The following is a 20,669-nucleotide window of genomic DNA, read 5'->3' on the forward strand; positions in this document are numbered from 1 at the left end:
CTTGATCAGTTTATAAAATGTTCCTATGTTGCACTGCCTGCAAGAGTGGTGAAAGTCAACTTTGTGGCATCAGTGTTATTTTCTCCCCCTAGGCTTTGATGTCTGTATGGCAAAGATGAGCAAGTTATAAACAGGCAGACATCTGTACCCAAACTCTCTGGAAAACATCCATACTTCCACCACTACATGGGACCTGGCTGATCAGCACTGCAATTACCTGGGATTACATGAATAAGGTCCTTACTCAGAGCTTTTAGCATCTTCTCTACTTGAGAACGGGGAGAAGACCATCCAGCCCTGAGACCCTGGATGGACAAATGCTCCCAAGAGAAAGAACCGGGATTTTCATCCCAACAAACATGAGCCTGCAGATGCTCTTAAGCCAGAGCAGGCAAGAGGAAAATACATATATATATATATATATATATAGGAGACAGGGCCACACTGCTAAAGTTATCTAAAAATCTCTGTCTCTGGAGACAAAGGTAAGAGGAGCTGTTCCCCAAACAGAGCACTTGGACATAGAGATACCAGCTTGTAGTGGCTTTAATTCATTTCATGTAGATATCCTAGAGACTGAACCCGTTTTTATTGGCAAAGTAGTGTCTGGCAGAATGATTACAGTTTTATGCCTAAAGCCCGTTAGTTCAAGGAAGAAAGAATAAAGGGTGAGTATATATATATAGAAGTTTTCTTCCTTCTACCAGGATCACTGGGAATGCTGAGAGGAAATTCAGAAAAGCACACTTTTTATTGAAATCATACCAGAAATTAACTTCTATGTGTTGCTCTGGCCACTTTGTGCCTGTTGTATGCATCCTCTAGGATGGTCTGTGTGAGACCGACACATAACAAAAATGGTGTAGGCTACTGAGAAGCAAGAACTTTTATATAAATCGGTTTACGAGGCAGCAGATTGATCTGAATGCACAGGTAGTGAGAGAGAAATGAACAAGCAGAAGGCCTGGGAACAGTGCCTAGGAAATTTTGGGATGGCACTCTCAAAAACGTCTGAGTTTCCACTTGCATCTTCCAGTCATCCTTTTGGACAGAACTGCTCCATTTTCCCTTAACACTGTGATTCATAATTTCTCTACTTCTTCAGTGAAAAGGCCTACAACTTCAACCAAATATATTCTCGTTCCTGGTCTCTGTTATGCTCCAAATATAAAAAAAAATTAAAAATTAAAAAGGCAGTCTTTTGGAGGAAGCACACTGTTTCACAGATCATTAACTACCTTAAGTACAAGGAGAGTGTATTTTTCTAATCAAATTTAACTTAATCATCAGTATGGCTCCTGGGGATTCATTTCAGGTTTACAGTAAAGAGCAAGCTTAGAAAGTGAAAAGTATTAAATTTCCACTTTGACACAAACCTACAACTGCCTCATCCTCCTCACACAGATGCTTGGCAGCTTTCCCATGCGCTTCACTATGAGACAGTCAAGCTCATCACACACACAGACACAAAATTTGCTCACATTTACCTAAGAGGTTTTCTTTTTATTCTTCATTGGTTACACAATCATTTGGAAAAAAAAAAGAAGACTAAAACTAGTCAAAATTTATATCCTTTCAGTTTGCTCTTTTCCTACTGCATAAGGGTGACTCAGTTGCTGTACACAGCACAAAACGCTGCCTAGCGATGGCAAGGCTCTAGCAGATAGACTCTAACTCTGTGTTGGGACAATCAGCATGAAGCAAGTTAAAATGAAAGCGTTCAGTGACACCCACATGGAAAAAACCACACTCCAGCAGCATTTACTGACTTATTTTCCTTTTTAAGTGTTTTCCTGAATTGCCAGTTATTTCTTCTTCAAGGATCATGGTGCTGCTAAAAGTTTTGCTCTTTGGAAAGTCTTTGTTGATGACTGTGACCTGCCAAGTGTGACTTCATGAGGCTCTAGGTTTTCATCACTGCTGTACACTCTCAGATTATTTCATCACCAAAATGAAGTTCAAGATCCGTAGCTCTGTCAGCAGCAGCTGGGAGGTAGGGTTGGATTTCATCTCAAGCTGGCACCTACAATGTTGACAAATGCTCCAACTACTCTTGAGTTGCTGTCCACAGTTCTTCAGCTGCCTGGAGCAACAGGCACCTACACAGCACCTTTTCACCTGACACTGAAGCAGGCTAGCAGAACTACACCCTAGAAACACAGGTTTGTCAGCAGTGACTACAAAAGGTGCACAGCTGTTAGGAGACACACTGCAGAAGTTAACTGAGATAAATCTCACCCTAAGAGTCATTCACAGAGATAAAAGGAGTTCATTTAGTCACCCATCCTCAAGAAAAGCTAGAAAAATTGGGGAGAAAGGGCTATCACTGGGTGAAGTAGAGATTTTCCTTAAATATCAGGAACAAACAGCTGCAGGTGAATTACCTTGCTTGGGCACCAGGACAAATAAAAGAGCTCTGTGCTTTCTGCAGAACACAGATGCTTTTTCAGAGAAGCTATGCTGCCATAGCCACAGCAGCCTAAGCAATTGAGATACATGGTTTGCTGCAAGAAGTAATTTTACTGAAAAAAATTCCCCTCGAAGTGGTTATTCTTCATGCAGTGGTCCAAGAGAAGAGCCTCTATCTGATGCTCTTCTTTCCTTGAGTTTGCCATGAGGCAGAAAGTGGTTCGAAATAATGTCAGCCTGGAGGTGGAACATATTATTGGAAGCAGGACTAGCAAAATATTTTTTCTTCTTCCCACAAGCGTTGTGAAGTGACTTATCTGTTCAAAACCAGGGAGATAATCTCACTCCACAAACTCTTTCATTCAGTCAAGGCAAGCCTACTAGGTAATTTTGCATACAGACAGCAAGGAGATCATTATTATTTAATTCCACCTGGAACAGAGAAGGGCTCTAATTTTACTATCCACCACTAAGAGTCCCTTCATGCACAAGTTCTCAACTTTCTGTAAAGTTTTAATTGGCATAAAAGGCAATAAAGAAGGCTTTTCAGCCAGGAGCATGGAAGCAACAACAGAGCAAAATTAGAAACCTAGGTCTACCAAGCCCCACAACTGCACCAGGTTCAGATTCATACTCAATTACAACAGTTTGGTCTTTCTCAACTTTGTATCACGCTGGTATGTTTTTTCCCTTGCAGATGTCTTCCTGAGGTAAGGAACACATACGTTCTCCCTCACTGATTACAGTATATACTGTACTCTAACTGCATGGTACTTCTATGTAAGAAAGGATTAATATTCCTTACCAGCTAATCCTGGGAAAATAAGGCAACATTGCTTTAGGTTCTTTTCATCTTACCTCATCAGAAAAACAACTGGAATAGTAGCTAATAAACTTGGAAAAAAAAGGTCTCACAGAACTGTGTTTGATAATTAATAGATGTTGGGGATGCAGCCCCTCTGGAAATGGAGCATACAGACTGTAAATTTAGTTCTGATTTTATTTCAGAGGCATTTCGCTGAGATTATATCTTACCTCTGTAGCATTTGTAAACATATTTGATACATCTCTGTAGTATCAGAGGAGGAAAACAAGTCAGTATCTTTACTCAGTGATAAACACTTGAGCTTAAAAAAAAAATCACACTAAACTAGGTAAAATTTCAGTTCATTAATATTAAGACTAACAGCTCGTTGGAGGAGGCAGTGCATGAAAAGTTTTGCTTAGTTCTGTTTTATGAAATGATAGCGTAATTTAAAATAATTATGCCATTTTTGGTTTGTCAAAAAATTGCACTCATTATTCTGGAAGGCAGCTGCATGAAACATGCTTCAAAATAAGAAACAATAATAATTACTTGCAACCTGCAGCTGAATTTGAGAGAAAGGTGTCAAATCTCTGACGATCTACATCTGAACTTGGATTTTGTCATAAGCAAAATGGGTCTGTTCTATTCACTGTTGTTACTACATGCCATGTGTCTGCATCAGAGAGGTTATCCTACTCCACAGCATGATTCAGTATAATTGGCAGTCTCTGGAGAAAAAGACAACTAGAATATAGAAAGAAAAAGAGAAGGTCACAATATATGTCAAGGTTGAGGTGTTCTCAGTAACTTCCCACCTGCTCTTTCTTTGTCTGCCTTTCTTTTCACCAACTTCTGAAATCAAAGCAAAAATCACAAATGCTATACAATTTTCTGCTCAATTTAAAAAAAAAAAGCCAAAAGGCACAGTCCCCTCTTATAGCTCGCATCCCAAGTTAAGAATCTTTAATACCCTTAATATCTTACTAACAATGCCAAGCCTAGAAAACATAGCTTTCTATGAAACATATTTATATAAACAGCTAATATTACAATGTCAATGCTGCCTTATTATCAAAGCTGGAAGTATATAACATGTTAGCGTTTGAAGAAGCAAGAGACATCTCTTTCCAGGCAAAAAAAAAAAAAAAAAAAGAGATAATTTTTTCTACCAAGTGCCTCACAGAATCCATGACTATATTTATAAAATCATTTAGCCCTCACCACATGATCTCAGTATAGCATCCACTCATCTCCAGCCAACACAGCTGAGGAAGAGAACACAAGCTGTTCTGTTTGCTTCTTTGCACTGCTGTCACGGTGCAGTCTAATAAGGGCATACCAGCTTACATTTTGAGACACATCCTTTTGCATTTCTAAACTGATAAAGTGACCATATAAAAGTGCATGCATTTATCTTCACATATATACACCTGTAGTAAAGGCATTATAACTTACTGTGAACAGCACTGAAGAGAGCTTACACTAGTTTATGGTATGTCTGATAGACTCAGAGAGCGTAAGAAACAGCTGGAGATAGATGAGACATTGGGAAGAGCTGACAGTTTATTCTTGGAGGGTAAATTCAGAATCTGATGTGATAAAAGAAAAAATCCTTCTGCTGCAAAAGAGCTCTGTATGTATTGGACAGCAATGAATTATGCACTTGAACAACTGCCCTCCCCCTTGGTCCCTTCAAGGATGAGAAACATTGTGAGTGATTATTAGAGGCACAGCATTTATTGTAATGTAACGGCAAAAGATGGGAGGAGTTCACACACTATACACACACGAAAGGTTGGCCTGGATGTAACCAGCTGGATACCAGTAAAGAACAAACCCTAAAGAGAGAAGAGAAGGAAAAGGGAAAAGGGAGAAAAAGAAAAAAAGAAAAAAGAAAAAGAAAAAAAGAAAAGAGACAAAGATGGCTTTTTTGGTCGTAGAGCTGGCTTCTACTCAGCAAAAGTAAAAGGTAGTTCTGAAACAGCAGAACTAATGAAGCCCCCATCTCTACTGATTCACAGCTTGTGGGTGATTGACTTCAGCATGCAAAAAGGTGTAAGGGCAAAGATTAAGCCCTCCAGAATAGTGTTTTTCAGCTTCTGCTCCTCTGTTAAATTGAAGTTGGCTCACATACTCAGAGCTATTGCTGGGGAGGGAGGGAAAGCTTACGCGACACACACATCCAAGTACAACAGAACCATTTCCCTATAAAATCCCTTCTTCAATTGAGGAATAATGGAGCCTGAGGTTGTAATTTTATTTTTTTGGGCGGGTAAGTCAAGAACAAAATATTCCAAAACTTCATCATATCTCCTATGGAAATGCAAGTTCTTCCAGATTTCCTAAACCTTTGTTGTTACGAAGAAAAAGATCTTTGTGGACCTAGAGCCTTTTGTAGCACTTAAGTAGACCAAAAAGATATTTACAATTTCAAAGTCAGCTCAGACAAGCTTGTAATTCAATCACATACAACTAAGCATAAAAATCCCAAATCTCGGTAATTTCTAGTTGCCTGATACGAAGCTCTGGAAATGACCATCCCTCCTCCTTTTCCACCTGAAACAGACTAGTTTTCTGTACTACAGATTAGCTACCGTTAGCATGGCCATAATTTATTCACGCAGGCCAAACAGGATTTCACATTCACAGTTAGCCGAACTTCTGGTAAATCTTTACAACCTGGATTTCTTTAGCTGTACTTCCATAAAGCTGAAGTCTTGATGCAAAACACCAATTACAATAATTCACGACAGCTCACATACATGAAATGCTATAAGTATGAGCATGAATTTCTAACACTTTTATGATAATCATTAAAATATTCACAAATTGGAAAGATACGACAGAGAAATCTATCTTTTTATCCTGTACAAGAAACATCAAACAAAGCCATGGATGTTTCAGTTAGCTACATCCAACTAAAGTATCACTTCATGAATTAGAGCAGTAAGGTTTTTTAAACCATAGGAAAGCTCACACTTCCAAAATGCAAAGCCAAGAAGGGGTGGGAAGTAGTTTGTGCAGAACTAGAGATAATAGACTCTTAGTGTATTCAAAAAACAGTAATATTCTAGAAAACAAAATATTTAATCAAGGACAGCACTGTCAAAATAGTCAACATTTTTATACCCAGTTGAATTAAATGTATGCTGTACAGCGGTAAGCCTTTCCCCCATCCCTTTTCTTTTTCTGAGTTCATGGCTGATTTTGGTCTTTACAAGTAGCAAGATACCAGACAAGCAAAAATATGGAAGGTCTTAAATGGAATTATTTGATGTGGGAAAACAGCATCTAGCAACCGGAAGTGTTTAGCTGCATTAGACAACTGTACCATCTAGAGGAGAGTAAAGCAGAGGTTACCTACTTAGATATTAATGTTATCCATTATTCCTTTCCCTTTACACTATTTTAGAGTACATTATTCTCCTCCCTTTGAGTACTACAAACTAAGTCTGCTGCATGGTCTGTCCACATGGTCAGTAGAACAACTGAGTTGCATTTGGTGTTTTCTTAGCACTTTCTTGACTTAAAATGAAATCATTGACTGTACAGATTTTATTCTCTTACTAGGCAAAGCATTTAAACAACAGATCCTTACCTCTGCCATTTGTAGTGGTGAGCTAATCCCCCCAATTTGTTCCATTTTCCCTTGCATTTTTACTTCCATGCCACATGCAGAGCGGTGATTTGTGGATCCTTTTCCCTTTGATACACAATTAATTTGGCTCAGTTTCCATCCCTTTAGTGTATTCTGCTACCCCACTGCCTTTGAGTCACCAGAATTCCCTGTTCTTCAACTCCTCTGAAAATGAAACCCTCCTACCATAACATTTTGTAAGACAATTTTCAGTTTCTGCCCCATGTCTTCCGTCTTCTCCTGTACATCTACACTAGGTATCATGGCGCAACATCTCAAAGCAGTTATATCCTTACAGCCCAGAGCCTATAATCCTTATTCTTGTTTTTTGTTCTGAACAGTTTCTTCCTTGCAGAAGTAATGCTACTTTGAGAATCGCTTTAAAGGAAGGTGGGGGATAAGACAGGCTGCTTCTACAACATCAGCAGTCAACAGTTGTATCAAGGCTGCATAACCAAGAATATTGTTTTCCTATTACAAGCTGATATTCAAAGAGGAATCATTACATGAACAACAGGCTGAAATAATTCATCCAACTGTATGGAAAGGCCTGATTTGGTTATCTGAACCAAGACCATATTAGCAGTGAACAACAACAAAAACTTCAACGTACCAACACGTATGCACCTTTAAAAACAGAAGGAAGGGCTGCCTGACTGTTCAAAATGAAAATAAAGACCAACACCCAGAAGGAAACTAGAGTGATTATCTGAAGAGCCACTTAGCTTTACATGCTGTTTGCATGTCCTTTCATTTAAAATACAGCCACTGCTCTTCCGGTCCTCCCATCCCACTTTCCTCCCTAAGCATCCTTGAAAGAGTCTTGAGCTGCAGAATGAATGTGTCTTTGACAGCCATGCAATTATTTTTTTAAAAATCAGTTAGGTACAAGTTCGCATTGTTCCTCAAGTGCAGTTTTAGAAAAAACCATACTTACATATTTCTATGTATAATGAGCACTGAGTAAAGTTTAACTTGCATTTAGGAAATAAATACAGCTATTCTTCTGCAGTTAATAGAACACAACCAGCTCAGGTAGTGTACCTCAGTTTTATTTCGACAAACATGTTAGTTACCTTCGCATGTTTCTGCACCTGATTTTGCCTCTCCCATTCACAGAAAAAGACCTTCCAGCATAAAATCGTATAGCAATGTAAAGTATAGAAGAACCTGGCTTGAACTATCAAATGGCATTTCTCAGAAATATGGTTATATATGAAAACCACAAGTATAGTGTTTTAGTTGTCATATGTTGGAATAGAAGAAAAAAATACATTTTAAACTCTATTTCCATATACAACTTTTATTGCAATACCTATATTTTAAGTGTACAGATGCAAATATAAAATGACCCATAACAGATTTTAAAGCTGCCCAAATAGCAAACTGAGAAATTAATTCGGTATTAGAGCCAAAGTTGACAGGACTTCAACAGGTGATAAGAAGCTTCCCCAGTCTCTCTCCAAGAACAACCAGGATCCACCATATTTTTGGTCCAAGATGTATGCTTTAGGTTGGCAGTTGAGTCTATGAACGAGTGTATTTACCCCAAATGTGCAGCATAAACACAGAAGCAATAAAAAGAAGACTCATGACCAAAACTGGAACAGGCCCACTAAAAATAAAGAAAAAAAAATGAATTAACATAAAGTCTGCTTGGTCCAAAAGCCAGTCATTATCAGCCAAGTGAACTCATCAGTTCGTAAGCAACTGTATGAGACAACTCTTGTTCCATTCCCATACAAATACCTTAAAGTACACAGAACCGAAACAGCTATCTCTGTCAAAAACTGCTGCTGCCCCGTATTTTTAAAGATACAGTTTTACACACCGTAAATGTTACATAACTATAAAATCACAATATAACAACAAAAAACCCCACACTCATTTGGAAAGTAATTAATGGTTCATTATTACTCATAATTGTGAAAACAATCTCCAGAAAATTATTATCGGTATTTACTACTGGGGTAGCCACCTGAGCAGAGATGTAGTCAGATACAAAAACCAACAGAGTCCTCTAGCGGCTAGTAAAATTTTGGCATAAAATTGACATTAGCTATGTTTTTTCAGAGGTTTTATTTCATTTGAAAACAATGGCAGCAGTGGGTGACAGACGGGGACTTCTGTTTTCTTGAAAAAGATACACAGGATGTCAAAGTTAACTCTGTCATTAGATCATTAGCCAAAATGTATAAATTAACAAATTTCTCAACTTTTTTTTTTCTTTCCCACTTTTATACATTCTTTAGAAATCATATAGTGATGTTTTAATAAAACAGTTTAGCCTTAGGGTACATGTTGAAAGACAAAATCAGCTGTTTCATGCTGTTCAGAGACACAACAATTACACGCACTATTACACAATTACACGCACTCAACACTGCTTCATACCACCCACTTCATATGATCTGATTTCTGATTTTCAATCTGCTACTGGGAGGAACACCATGAATTCCATCATCCAGCCTGGATTATCCTCCAGGTTACTGTTTGTAAGTAGGTAAATGTTAGTTGAATACCAAGTAAAAAAGAAACTGAAAATGGATTGAAAGAATTTACTAACATACTTTTCTATGAGATCATGGTCCATGTACTTCAAATGTTCATAACTGTAATCTTACATTGAGTTTTAAAACTCTATCATTATCTACCATACTTAGGACCTTTTTGGGTACAGAGAACCCTCAGCATAGACATAAAGCATTTGGCAAATAAACCAAAGACAAAATGTGCAAAATGAAGTCCACACACACAGTGACTACATAAGCAACCTCTATCAAGAGGTGTCTTTCACTAAACAAACAAATGTACTTCTCAATCCCCAGTGCTTTATACATGCTTGAAGTTTATGTCACTCATAATACAAATTGTAATGATATCAGGTGTACAAAGCCCTTACAGCGTACCTGAATTACTATTTAATTCATTTGAGCCTTTAGTAGTATTATAGTAATATGTAAGCTAGTCTTTGCCAAAGGCACACAGGAATAGAAGAGCACCATTAACCACAACAGAACAACATGGAAATGAACAGGTGGGATTATTTGTGTGTTTGGTGGGGTTTTTTTAAACATGCAGATGACATTGATCCCCCTACAGAATAATCAGCTTTCCAATACTGACATAAGTATCTCATTTCCTCCAGTTCCAAAGACAACCTGCTGAAACCCTGCAATCCTCCTCCATATATCTGAAACTTCTCAGCCCACCACACAGTTTAAACAAGCAAATAAAAAGCTCTATTCAGGCACCACTAAGATTTGGTATTGTGCATTCTCAGAATGTGTTTCATAAAGCTGCATATTATACCACAAGCCCAATTCAATCCTCTGTCATGGCTCCACAAGAAACATCACCTACAGCTCTTCGAGCAAAAAAGCTCAAGACAAGACACAGAAACCACAGGTACCACGTGCCACAGAAAGAGCAATAAGTTTGTGTTTAGTCCTCTTTTCAAAGTACATGATATTAGATCGGAGTTTTAAATAGAAAAATACCATATCCCACTCTCGACCAGATCACCCAGAGCTCCTTTTGGCTAATATTGTTTTTAAATACATACGCATCTTGTAGCCTCCTGTACTACACATAGATGTACTTTCCTGAGGTAAACCAAACTTGCCTATTCAACATATTTATTATTTCTTATGTTGAATACAGATACTAAATACTTGAAGCAGAGGTACAATTACGCACAATATAAAATATAAAACTTTTGATCTAGAGTGGAATTCTCCTGATCATAGCTAGCATGAAATAACGTGTTCTCAGGTGTTTTTATGTATTTTTTCACAGTAATTTTGAAAGCTCATATGTTAAACAACATGAGAAAACACAAAAAAAACCCTCCACCACCGTGCTAAGCTTTTACATTGCTTTATGCAGCAACAATCACAACCATTTTTAGAAAAAACTTTGCCTGAAACACTTTACTGAAGCAACCACAACCTCTCTATAACCCATTTTCATTTTAAAGCCTACTAAGTAGGACAGAGATCGTAACAGTCAGTTGCTATGGAAAAAACATACATCGAAATATACATGGAAAGCTGTAAGCAAGAAAGTTGCTCCCAAGTCATGGTTCAGAAAACATTACATCTAGTATGCATGTAATTTGTAAAACCAACTCACTTTTACAGATTTGCTTCTTCCATTAGAAGTCTGACCATAAAGCTACTCACAGTAGCTTGCAAAAAAACCAAAACAAAACCCCAATGCCAACAGTCCCAGTTTCCAAAACCTTGGTATTGGGAATCACTGTGTTGCAACACAAATAGAAGAGAAAAAAAAAAATCTATCTACAGATCTGCTTGGATTGAAGATTTAGATCAATCAAGCTGCTATCCAACATCAAAACTGAAACAAAAGGATTCACAAGGAAACTTAGAGAAATTTGTAAAGCTGCTTTGACAGTTTGTATCACAGATCCATTGAAAAAAAAAAAAGTCTTCTTAATGGTGGAACACTTCTGGTTTTTCTCAGTTTGGTTTTATTAATATTTTAAATTGAGCTTTAGTAGACCAAACTACGCAGAAAACAGCTGCCTTGCCTATCTGCATAATTTGTTCTATTATATTATTGTTACTTATTGCCTTTTTATTTTGTTTTCTTTCCCTTGTCTCCTCTCTGGATGCAGATTGAAGAAAGCAAGACATGCAGTAGCAGGACACCACTACTTTGACGGTTTGCTGTACAGATTTTGGGTTTTCATGTGTCAAGCGCATATGAAAACAAAAACACACAAGACAACTTCAGAGAAAGGATTACTTGTAGAATAATCACAAACTAGACTACCACCAGCTCTTCCCCAAACATTCTTTTTGCACAGCCAGCAGCGGCTCTCTTAAAAGGTTCAAAAATAAAATACTAATGGATTCTAGAAAAAAGGAGCAAAAGGGACTTCCCTGAGTGTCTTGAGTCAATTCAGCCCTGTAAGAACAAGGCCATGAAGTACAACTCTGCAAGACACATGAACTCCCACTCAGGGTATGACTTAGTACGCACCCATCATCTGAAACACACTTTCCATTTTTGCTACCTAAGTATTAAGCTGCAAAGCTTGTTTGGGAAACAGATCTGAATGACTCAAATTGGCCAAAAGGTAAAAACTTAGGCTCTCTTTACAGCTTATGGGATACTATCAACAGATATTTGACCATAGTCTTGGCATATTCACCCTGTAAAAACAGAAATATACAAAGCATCAGAATGTTTATGTGCTTTGCAAACTTAGCTGAAATAATTTATCCTGAGCTTTTTCATGAAAAACACCTAAGATTCTGCAAGTATATGGCGTATAGGTTGTATTATGTTTTCAAGGAAGGACACAAGATCACAACATGTCTAGTAATAAAGAAAAAAAAATTGAATTAAGAGAACAAAAACAGGCATGTAGATGCCTAAATTCACTGTGACAAGTAAGTTTTCCCAACTTCAAAGGGATTGCTTGCAGTCTTCAGAGACTACTGAAGATAAGTCTAGGCAATTACAAAATATAACTTGTACCTACTTTTTTAAAACCACTATAACTTTGAAAACTACCTCACCAGGTTTACAGATTAAATATTTCATCCCAAATCTATCTAAGCAGCCAACAACTCTGCATGTTCTCCCACACAGACCAGAACATTGATCTCCAAATTCAAAGGCTGAGAGATTACATACGTGGGTGAAATATATAGCCCTCATGCTTGCTACTGCCCATACACCCAACTTACACTTTGAGCCCTGGAGAGTCCTCAGTGTAGAATCGCCACATCCCACCAGTGCCTGTGGAAGTGGCACGGCCTGCGCTTCTTGTCCCGCAGCTGGCGTTCTTCCTTCAGAAGACAACGGAACAAAAGAGAAGACCAAAACACGTTAGCAGCCTGACAGCTTCTCGCACCAACCGCCCCAAGGGACTGTGGAAGCCAGACACCTGCACCAGCCTACACAGCCAGGCAAGCGGAGGGCACAACACCCGGCCTGGCACAGCCGAGGAGAATCACAAAATGTCAGAGATTGGAAGGGACCTCAAAAGATCATCTAGTCCAATCCCCCTGCTGGAGCAGGAACACCTAGATAAGGTTGCACAGGAAGGCGTCCAGGCGGGTTTTGAACGTCTGCACAGACGGAGACTCCACAACCTCCCTGGGCAGCCTGTTCCAGTGCTCTGGCACCCTCACTGGGAAGAAGTTTCTTCTCATGTTTAAGTGGAACCTCCCGTGTTCCAGCTTATACCCATTACCCCTTGTCCTATCATTGGTTGTCACCAAGAAGAGCCTGGCTCCATCCTCGTGACACCCATCCTTTACATATTTATAAACATTAATGAGGTCACCCCTCAGTCTCCTCTTCTCCAAACTAAAGAGACCCAGCTCCCTCAGCCTTTCCTCATAAGGGAGATGCTCCACTCCCTTAATCATCTTCGTGGCCCTGTGCTGGACTCTCTCCAGCAGCTCCCTGTCCTTCTTGAACTGAGGGGAACCGCCAGGTGTCCCGAGGGGCCAGACCCGCCGCCGCCCCTCCCGCACTTACCTCTGCCGGACGGTGGAGCCCGCGGCGCGGGGAGCCACGGCCTTGCTGGGGGAGCGGCCGGAGGAGCCGACGCTCGTAGCGCTGGGGTTGGGCCCGGGCTGCGGAGAGAGGAGAGAACCGAGAGGGGGGGAGTGAGAGGCGGCGGGCACAGCCGGGGGCGAGGGGCCGCCCCAGCCATCCCCGACCCCAGGCAGGCCCTCACCATGGCGGCGCTGGCTCAGGGCTCGGCACGGCCTCACACACTCTCCCGCACCGCCGCTCCGGACACGTCGCTGTCGGCAGCAAGCCCCGCCCCTCGCCGCGCCTCCTGGGGCCTCGTGGCTGCCCTGGATTATGCCTGAGCGGCGCCGGCCGCTTTTCCCTACCCCGTCCCTCAGCGGCCACTTTCCGGGCGTACTGCCTCTGTGCCACGCCTCGGTCGCCTCCGCTCCTTCACCAGCGGCCGGGCCGGGGCGGCCGAGCAGGGAACGCGCGGAACGAGGCGCCGGGCAGCGTCCTGGCCGCCCAGCGGGTGGGGCGAAGCGGAGGGCCCGGGATGGAAGCTGACGTGTCCTGCGGCAGCAGTTACGCTGCGCATGCGCGCTGCTCCGCGGTGCGAGGCCGTCGGGCGGGCCCCTCGTCCCCCCGCAGCAGCCATGGCGGCGGAGAGGGAGAGGGAGACGGAGGCGGGCGGGCAGGGCCCGTCCGTGCTGTTCCTGCACCCGGACCTGGGGCTGGGCGGGGCGGAGCGGCTGGTGGTGGACGCGGCGCTGGCGCTGCAGGCGCGGGGCTGCCGGGTGCAGATCTGGACGGCGCACTACGACGCCGCGCGCTGCTTCGCGGAGACGCGGGGCCTGGCGGTGCGGCAGGCGGGCGGGTGGCTGCCGCGCAGCCTGTGGGGCCGCGGGCACGCCCTGTGCGCCGCCCTGCGCATGGCCTTCGTGGCGCTGTACGTCCTGCTGCTCAGCGGAGAGAGCGCCGACGCCTTCGTCTGCGACCAGGTGCGGGGCCGGGTGGGCGGCGGGCGCCGCCGCGGTTTGCGGTCCCGCTGGTGCGGTGGCGGGAGGCTCGAAGTGGGCGGGGATGCTGGCGGGCTCCGGGGCAGCTGGAGGGAAGAGGAGGCGCTGGTGCGGCCTCACCTGGAGCACTGTGTGCAGTTCTGGGCACCCCATTTTAAAAACGACATACAGCTACTGGAGAGCCTCCAGAAGAGGGGTACGAAGTTGGTGAAGGGTTTGGAGAGGAAGCCGTATAAGGGGTGTTCAGCCTGGAGCAGAGGAGACTGAGGGGAGACCTCATGGGGCTACAGCTGCCTCACCAGGGGAGGAGGAGGGGCAGGGCTGAGCTCTTCTCTCTGGTGACCAGTGACAGAACCCGAGGGAATGGCAGGAAGATGTGCCAGGGGAGGTTCAGGTTGGACACGAGGGAAAGGTTCTTCCCCCAGAGGGTGTTGGAGCACTGGAACAGGCTCCCCAGGGAGGTGTCACAGCCCCAAGCCTGATAGTGTTCAAGAAGAGACTGGATAGATGCTCTCAGACATATGATGTGAATTTTGGGGTTGTCATATGCAGGGACAGGAGTTGGACTCAATGATCCTTGTGGGTCCTTTCCAACTCAGGGCATTTTATGGTTCTAAGGTGCTGCCGCTTGGGCTCCCCTCCCAGCTTTCCCCTTGGTGGGAGGAGGTGCATGGGGAAGTGCTAGGGCTTGATGGGGCCTTAGTGGGGAAAGAGTCTTGGTGGAGAAGGGGTCATAGTGGCCTCACAGGCCGAGGTAAGGGAGAAAACCCAGAGTCACAGCTGGATGCGCTTGTGGAAGTGAGAGGGAGAAAGCACTTAGCTTGCAAAGGACTCTCTCCTAGGGCATGGCTTTGAAATTGCATGTACATCCTAGAGGCACCAACACAAATAACTAATGTCTCCTCTTGTCCTGTTTCTCCTGGCTGCACTAGGTGTCCGCTTGCATTCCTGTGCTCAGACTGGCCAGAATTCGTAAGAAGGTTTTGTTTTACTGTCATTTTCCTGATCAGCTTCTGACCAAGAGAGAATCTTTCCTGAAGCGCGTTTACAGATTACCACTTGACTGGCTGGAAGAGTTCACGACCGGCATGGCAGACTGTATTGTTGTGAACAGCAAGTTCACCGCCAGTGTGTTCAAGGACACGTTTAAGACCTTATCTCACATAAGCCCAGATGTCCTCTACCCATCACTCAACATCAGTAGCTTTGAAACAATAGTTCCTGCAGACATAGCTGGCCTCATACCCAAAAAGAAGTTCTTGTTTCTTTCCATTAATAGATATGAGAGAAAAAAGAATCTGTCATTGGCTCTTGAAGCTTTGCATGAGCTTCGAGGAAGACTTGATTCTCATGAGTGGAATGAAGTTCACCTGGTTATGGCAGGTGGTTATGATAAACGAGTTCTGGAAAACGTGGAGCACTACGAAGAGCTGAGGAGACTTGCAACCAAGCTCAAAGTTAATGACCATGTCACTTTTCTGAGATCATTCTCAGATGAACAGAAGATCTCTCTTTTTAGTAACTCTGTATGTGTGCTTTATACACCGAGCAATGAACATTTTGGCATTGTTCCTCTGGAGGCAATGTATATGAGATGCCCAGTTATAGCGGTTAATTCAGGCGGTCCTTTAGAATCAGTCTTGCATAATGTTACAGGATTTTTGTGTGATCCTCTGCCAACGCAATTCTCTGAGGCCATGGAAAAGATTGTGAGAGATCCTCTCTTAAAGGACACAATGGGAGCAGCTGGGAGAGACAGAGTTACGGAAAAATTTTCCTCAGAAGCATTTGCAGAACAGCTGTACCAATATATATGCAGATTAACACAATAAAATTATATTCCTGTGTTATATTTTACAGCTTTGTTTCTCATTTGTAGAGGGGATCAGTATTCAATGTGACTATGATGCAGAACCAGGGACATCTGAGTTTCCTCATTTTGCTTCTTTTGCTGCCTTATGTCATTTGATACAAAACATGTCCCACTGTCTTATTAGAAGGTTAACATTTTCATGCGGTAGGCTAATCTGCCATTGTAGGAGTACTGTTGTGTACTGTGCCTTGGAAAAATGCATAATTGAATGGCAGTAACTCACTAGGACATTATTGCACATTTTCCTTTAATACTGTATGATATAGCTAGCTCAGTTTACAAAATAAAGTTTTGTACAGATAAGAACAGCTTTATTTTTTATTTGAAATCATCAGTAATGTGTAGAGTTATCTCAGCTGTGGTATGGAGAGAGTTGCACAATCCAACCAACTGCATGTTTAAAAAAATCATCAGGGATATGAATGGCATGGTTTTAAAATAATTGACCTTTTTCTGTAGTGCTGTGCTAAAATTGCATCATCTCATCGCACTGGGTGTTATAAACAAGCCTACAGGTGTGTGAGTAGGAGGAGAATGAGACTAGAATAAAACCAAAGACATCAGACTACCTCAGGCAAAAATGTTAGTGGTGAAATTATACGTCTATGCAGATATCTGCTCTGATTAAGGATGTAATTTTAAGAGTTTCTGGTGTGTAGAGACTTAAATGATAGTCCCTTTACTTAAAATTTCATTATATTCTAAATTACAGGAAGTACACTTTTTTAAAAGGTGCTAATCTGGAGCAGGCAATATAGATAGGTTTTATTTGCCTGTTTCAATGCTAACTTTTTGGTATAATTTTTCTGAATAGTTTAGCTGGGGAGGGGGGTCACCCCCCAGTTTTCTCCTAATGTGGTAATGACAGTAATTTGTATTATGTTTGTTTTCAAGTGTAATACTTGGTTTGGGGCAAGGAATATCTGGGTTTTTTTCTACTTTTTTTTTGTAGTGCATCGTTATTAGTTGGTTGTTCTGTTACGAAAAATACACACAGTTGAATTTTAAGTCTGAAAATGGATTGAGTAAATGTACAATTTCCTCATTCTTTTAAATCCATTTTTAATGATGCAGTTTTTTAGTCTGAACTCTGCAATTTGTGTTTAAGATAACATTTCAGGCATTCTGACACTCAGTACTTCACAACCAAGAGACCAGGCTTTCTGTTGCTTGGGGTGGCAACCTAGGTCTCAGTGTAAGGCTTATCTGACAGAATCACAGAATATCTCAAGTTGGAAGGGACCCATAAGGATCATCAAGTCCAACTCTTATTTGAAGTAAAATTAAAAAAAAAAATCCACGAACAAATTCTGCCCTTCCATCAGTAAATGGGGATACTACAATGTTTATTCATTATGGATTGGGAGCAGGTGATCTCAGGCCCTATTTCCAGCATTTCTGTTCATGTCAGAAGAACTGGCCAGCCTGAATCGATCATCTCTCTTGGCTGTTCCTGCATTTCTGGTCCTTCCCCACCCCTTCATCCACTTGCAACAGATAGAAGTTTTCCTGAATCTTTGCATCACTTTTTCAGGATGGGTATAGCAATGAGCGACTGAAGGGCCTGGAGACAGAGTGTGGAAATAATCTGTGGTCATTGGCATCGACGCTTTCAAGATGTTTTTGGCCTGGGTTAGAAGGTGCAGGATGGTTGGAGCCAAGTCCCGTGGCTGCATAGTTTATGTTACATTGTCCTCTCCAGATTGCCCTGGAAATAACCTGGAACCTGAAGTATGCATTGATGCACACTTGCCAGTATAGCTGTTGGGTAGCTCCATCTGTGCTCAAACCTTGACCTCCAGCCCTTTCCCGAGCTCTGTTGTTGCAGACCTGGGCCCAGCCCAGTCCCCTGCAGCTTCTGTGACATTTCATGAATTGCACTTGGACTTGACCTGCCATCTCACATTTACCTGGTGATCACTAGGACTGGCAACAGAATCTGTTACTGTCACCAAGCTGCCCTGCTTCTGTACTGTGCCCTGGTCAGTGGGATCGCTGTCTCCGTGGTGTGGTCTTCCTCAGCTTTCAACTGACATCCCTTGTGGAGCAGCCCCAGTCTTGCTGCTTCCTGACTGGTAGCACAGGCCATCTCAAGCTCTGAGTTGACTATTGTGGAACCTTGTCCTCAGGCTGCCCATCAGCTGCAGGTTAAACTTGAAATCCTGCAGGAAGCTATGGTCAGCATGGAGAGGCATGGCACAGCCCTTTAGGCTGCTTCAAGATCTCTTGCTCCCCATCTTGAGCAACCTGATCTAGTGAAAGATGTTCCTACGCATGGCAGTCGAGTTTGACTAGATGATCTTTGAAGGTCCCTTCCAACCCAAACCATTCTGTGATCTTCCAGAAATATTCGGTTGGGACTGGGCAATAGTACTGGTATTTATTAGTCAGATGTGGCTCATTTTTCGGCCTATCCAGGGGCCATATGTCCCAAGAGACATTAGATGCTCAGCAGTAATAACCTCCCAGCTCTCAGGACAACTCTAGAGTGGATTATGACCATGTGGAGGACAATGGCCTCGTGCTTCAAAACCCTGATGACTTATTGATTCGGAGCAGTTTTTTGGGGCCCACAACTGTGCGATGGCCAAGGCTATCTTGCTGGACCTCTGGCAGGGGAAGTATAATAGTCACCCACTAACTACACAATTCCAATCATGGAGTTGACTGTGGAAACTGAAGAAGCTCTTACAGTTCTTTCAAGTCTAGGGCTGTCTGTGGCCCTCAAGATGGGATGGCTAGGACTGGCCTACCCTAAAGCCTGGGACAGAGAGGGGGAAGTCTGGCAAAAAAGGTGGGAGGAGATGCAACTCACCCCTCAGTTGTATTCCAGGCTCTGGTGGTAGGTCAGCACCACTGGTTCTTCTGCTGCCTCAAGAATGTGCTGCCACTCCTCAGAGGCAGCTTTGATTTTCAGGTGCTGCTTGTCCCAGATGTCATAATTCCTCTCAGTGGGAGTGAGCTGCCTAGAGAAAAAGACTCAATCAGGGCTTCTGTTTTGGGCTAGATTCTGGGAGAGTATGGCCCCAATGGCCCAGAGGCATGTGCTTCCACAATGAAATGCCAGCCAGGGCCTGAGCAGGACTGTGAGGGAGGCTGTGATGAATGCCTCTTTCAGTTCCTCAGAAGCTGCATGTGCTTCTTATGTCCATAGAAAGTGAGACCCTTTCCAAGCAGGCATTGTTACAGGAGCCATGATACTGGAAAACCCTGTTATGAATCATGAAAAGAAGCTGACAAATTCTAAGAAACTCTGCACTCCTTGCCTTCTAAGAAGGTAATGAGTGGAAAAATTCTTTTTGAACCAGTTACAGACACTATGAGGATCTTGTGATACCATTTAGTCTCTTCTGTGCTCTGTTTCCTAAATTATGTGCTGCACAGCCTGCTTGATAGCTATGTAGTGGTGGTCTTGACATCTTCATGTTCTCCAGTGCTCAACAGGCACACAGACAATGCCAGGTATGTCCTGAGTCACTTGCAGCAATAGTGACACCATGTTGAATCCCAGAGATTTGCTCTTTTCAACAGCACAGGGTGGAGTTCCTGGAGTACCTGTGGACCCAAACTGTGTGTGATCCCAGGTAGGCTGAAGCCTCCTTAAGCTGATAGGTTCATGTGAAGGGCCAGAAACCCCCATACTTCCTTTTGACAAAATTATGGAGCACTTGCAGTGGAGGTAGAGGGGCAGATCAACCCATGTACCAAATTGTCCTTGAGATGCTCCTTGGGGGCTGCTGATGTGGAGCATAACAAAGCCTAGATGCTTTCAACAGGCACCAAAGGAGTTGGTGGGCAGAGGGCGTCGCTCTGGGTGCAGAGGTTAGAGAAGCCTACAGATCTGCCTCTGCATGCTGATCCCAGCTACCTGCAGGGTTTGGGGTCAAAACAGAAACTGCGGGGTGGCCATGGGTCAAGTCATATGACACATAGCCGCAAGGAGGTTGTGGGGGCAAGCCCTGGCTTAGTCTGAGGCCCAGGCTGCATAGTTCTCAGCCTGAGAAGGCCTGAGCTAACTGCCAGGGAGCAGCAAGAACAAGACTCTTTCACAACAGAGAACAAGCTAGGAGCCAAGGTTGGCCACAACTGAGGCTGGGCAATGATCTCACTGAGAAGGTGCAGTCCCACACCTCTTGAACTGGGCAACTAGAGAAGGTATGATGTCAGACAAAGGTCCTATCAACAGTGTAGTGATCATCAGACAGAAGCAAGGTAAAGTGTCAAGTCCAGGTTCAAACCAGGAAAGCCGGCCAGCTCAAGGACAGGACTAGAAAGGGGTTCACCTGCAACACAGCTCACACAGGAACTGAAGACCCTGGCCTGAATGTAAACGGAGCCCTTGTGGCCATGAGGTGTGGGTGGAAGATCCAAGTAGGGCTGGTCAGGGCTAGTAAGGCCTGTTGGTTTAATGATTGCTGGACTGTT

General features: G+C 43.0%; 2 protein-coding genes across 4 annotated transcripts in view; one reads left to right on the forward strand and one right to left on the reverse strand.

Moving 5' to 3' along the window:
• The window catches only part of SEC61B (SEC61 translocon subunit beta), a 46,861-nt gene extending 33,196 nt beyond the window's left edge, over positions 1-13,665 (reverse strand). For 2 of the 3 annotated variants that reach the window (XM_065629339.1, XM_065629340.1), the window contains exons 1-3: positions 13,576-13,665; positions 13,374-13,471; positions 12,575-12,676 (exon numbers count right to left, since the gene is read on the reverse strand). In XM_065629339.1, the coding sequence (XP_065485411.1) occupies positions 12,575-12,676; positions 13,374-13,471; positions 13,576-13,578 (203 nt within the window). In that variant the 5' untranslated portion in view covers positions 13,579-13,665. Of the gene's footprint in view, positions 1-8,141; positions 8,470-12,574; positions 12,677-13,373; positions 13,472-13,575 lie in introns of those variants that run through there. The other variant, XM_065629341.1, reaches the window with a different exon arrangement.
• Positions 13,666-13,948: 283 nt separating this feature from the next.
• Positions 13,949-16,228, forward strand: ALG2 (ALG2 alpha-1,3/1,6-mannosyltransferase). Its single transcript, XM_065629590.1, has 2 exons — positions 13,949-14,353; positions 15,304-16,228. The coding sequence occupies exons 1-2, from the start codon at positions 13,949-13,951 to the stop codon at positions 16,201-16,203; spliced, it is 1,305 nt and encodes a 434-aa protein (XP_065485662.1). The 3' UTR covers positions 16,204-16,228.
• The last annotated feature ends 4,441 nt before the right edge of the window (positions 16,229-20,669 follow it).

The sequence above is a fragment of the Caloenas nicobarica genome, chromosome 2 (genome assembly GCF_036013445.1).
Source record: "Caloenas nicobarica isolate bCalNic1 chromosome 2, bCalNic1.hap1, whole genome shotgun sequence".
Taxonomy (NCBI): domain Eukaryota; kingdom Metazoa; phylum Chordata; class Aves; order Columbiformes; family Columbidae; genus Caloenas; species Caloenas nicobarica.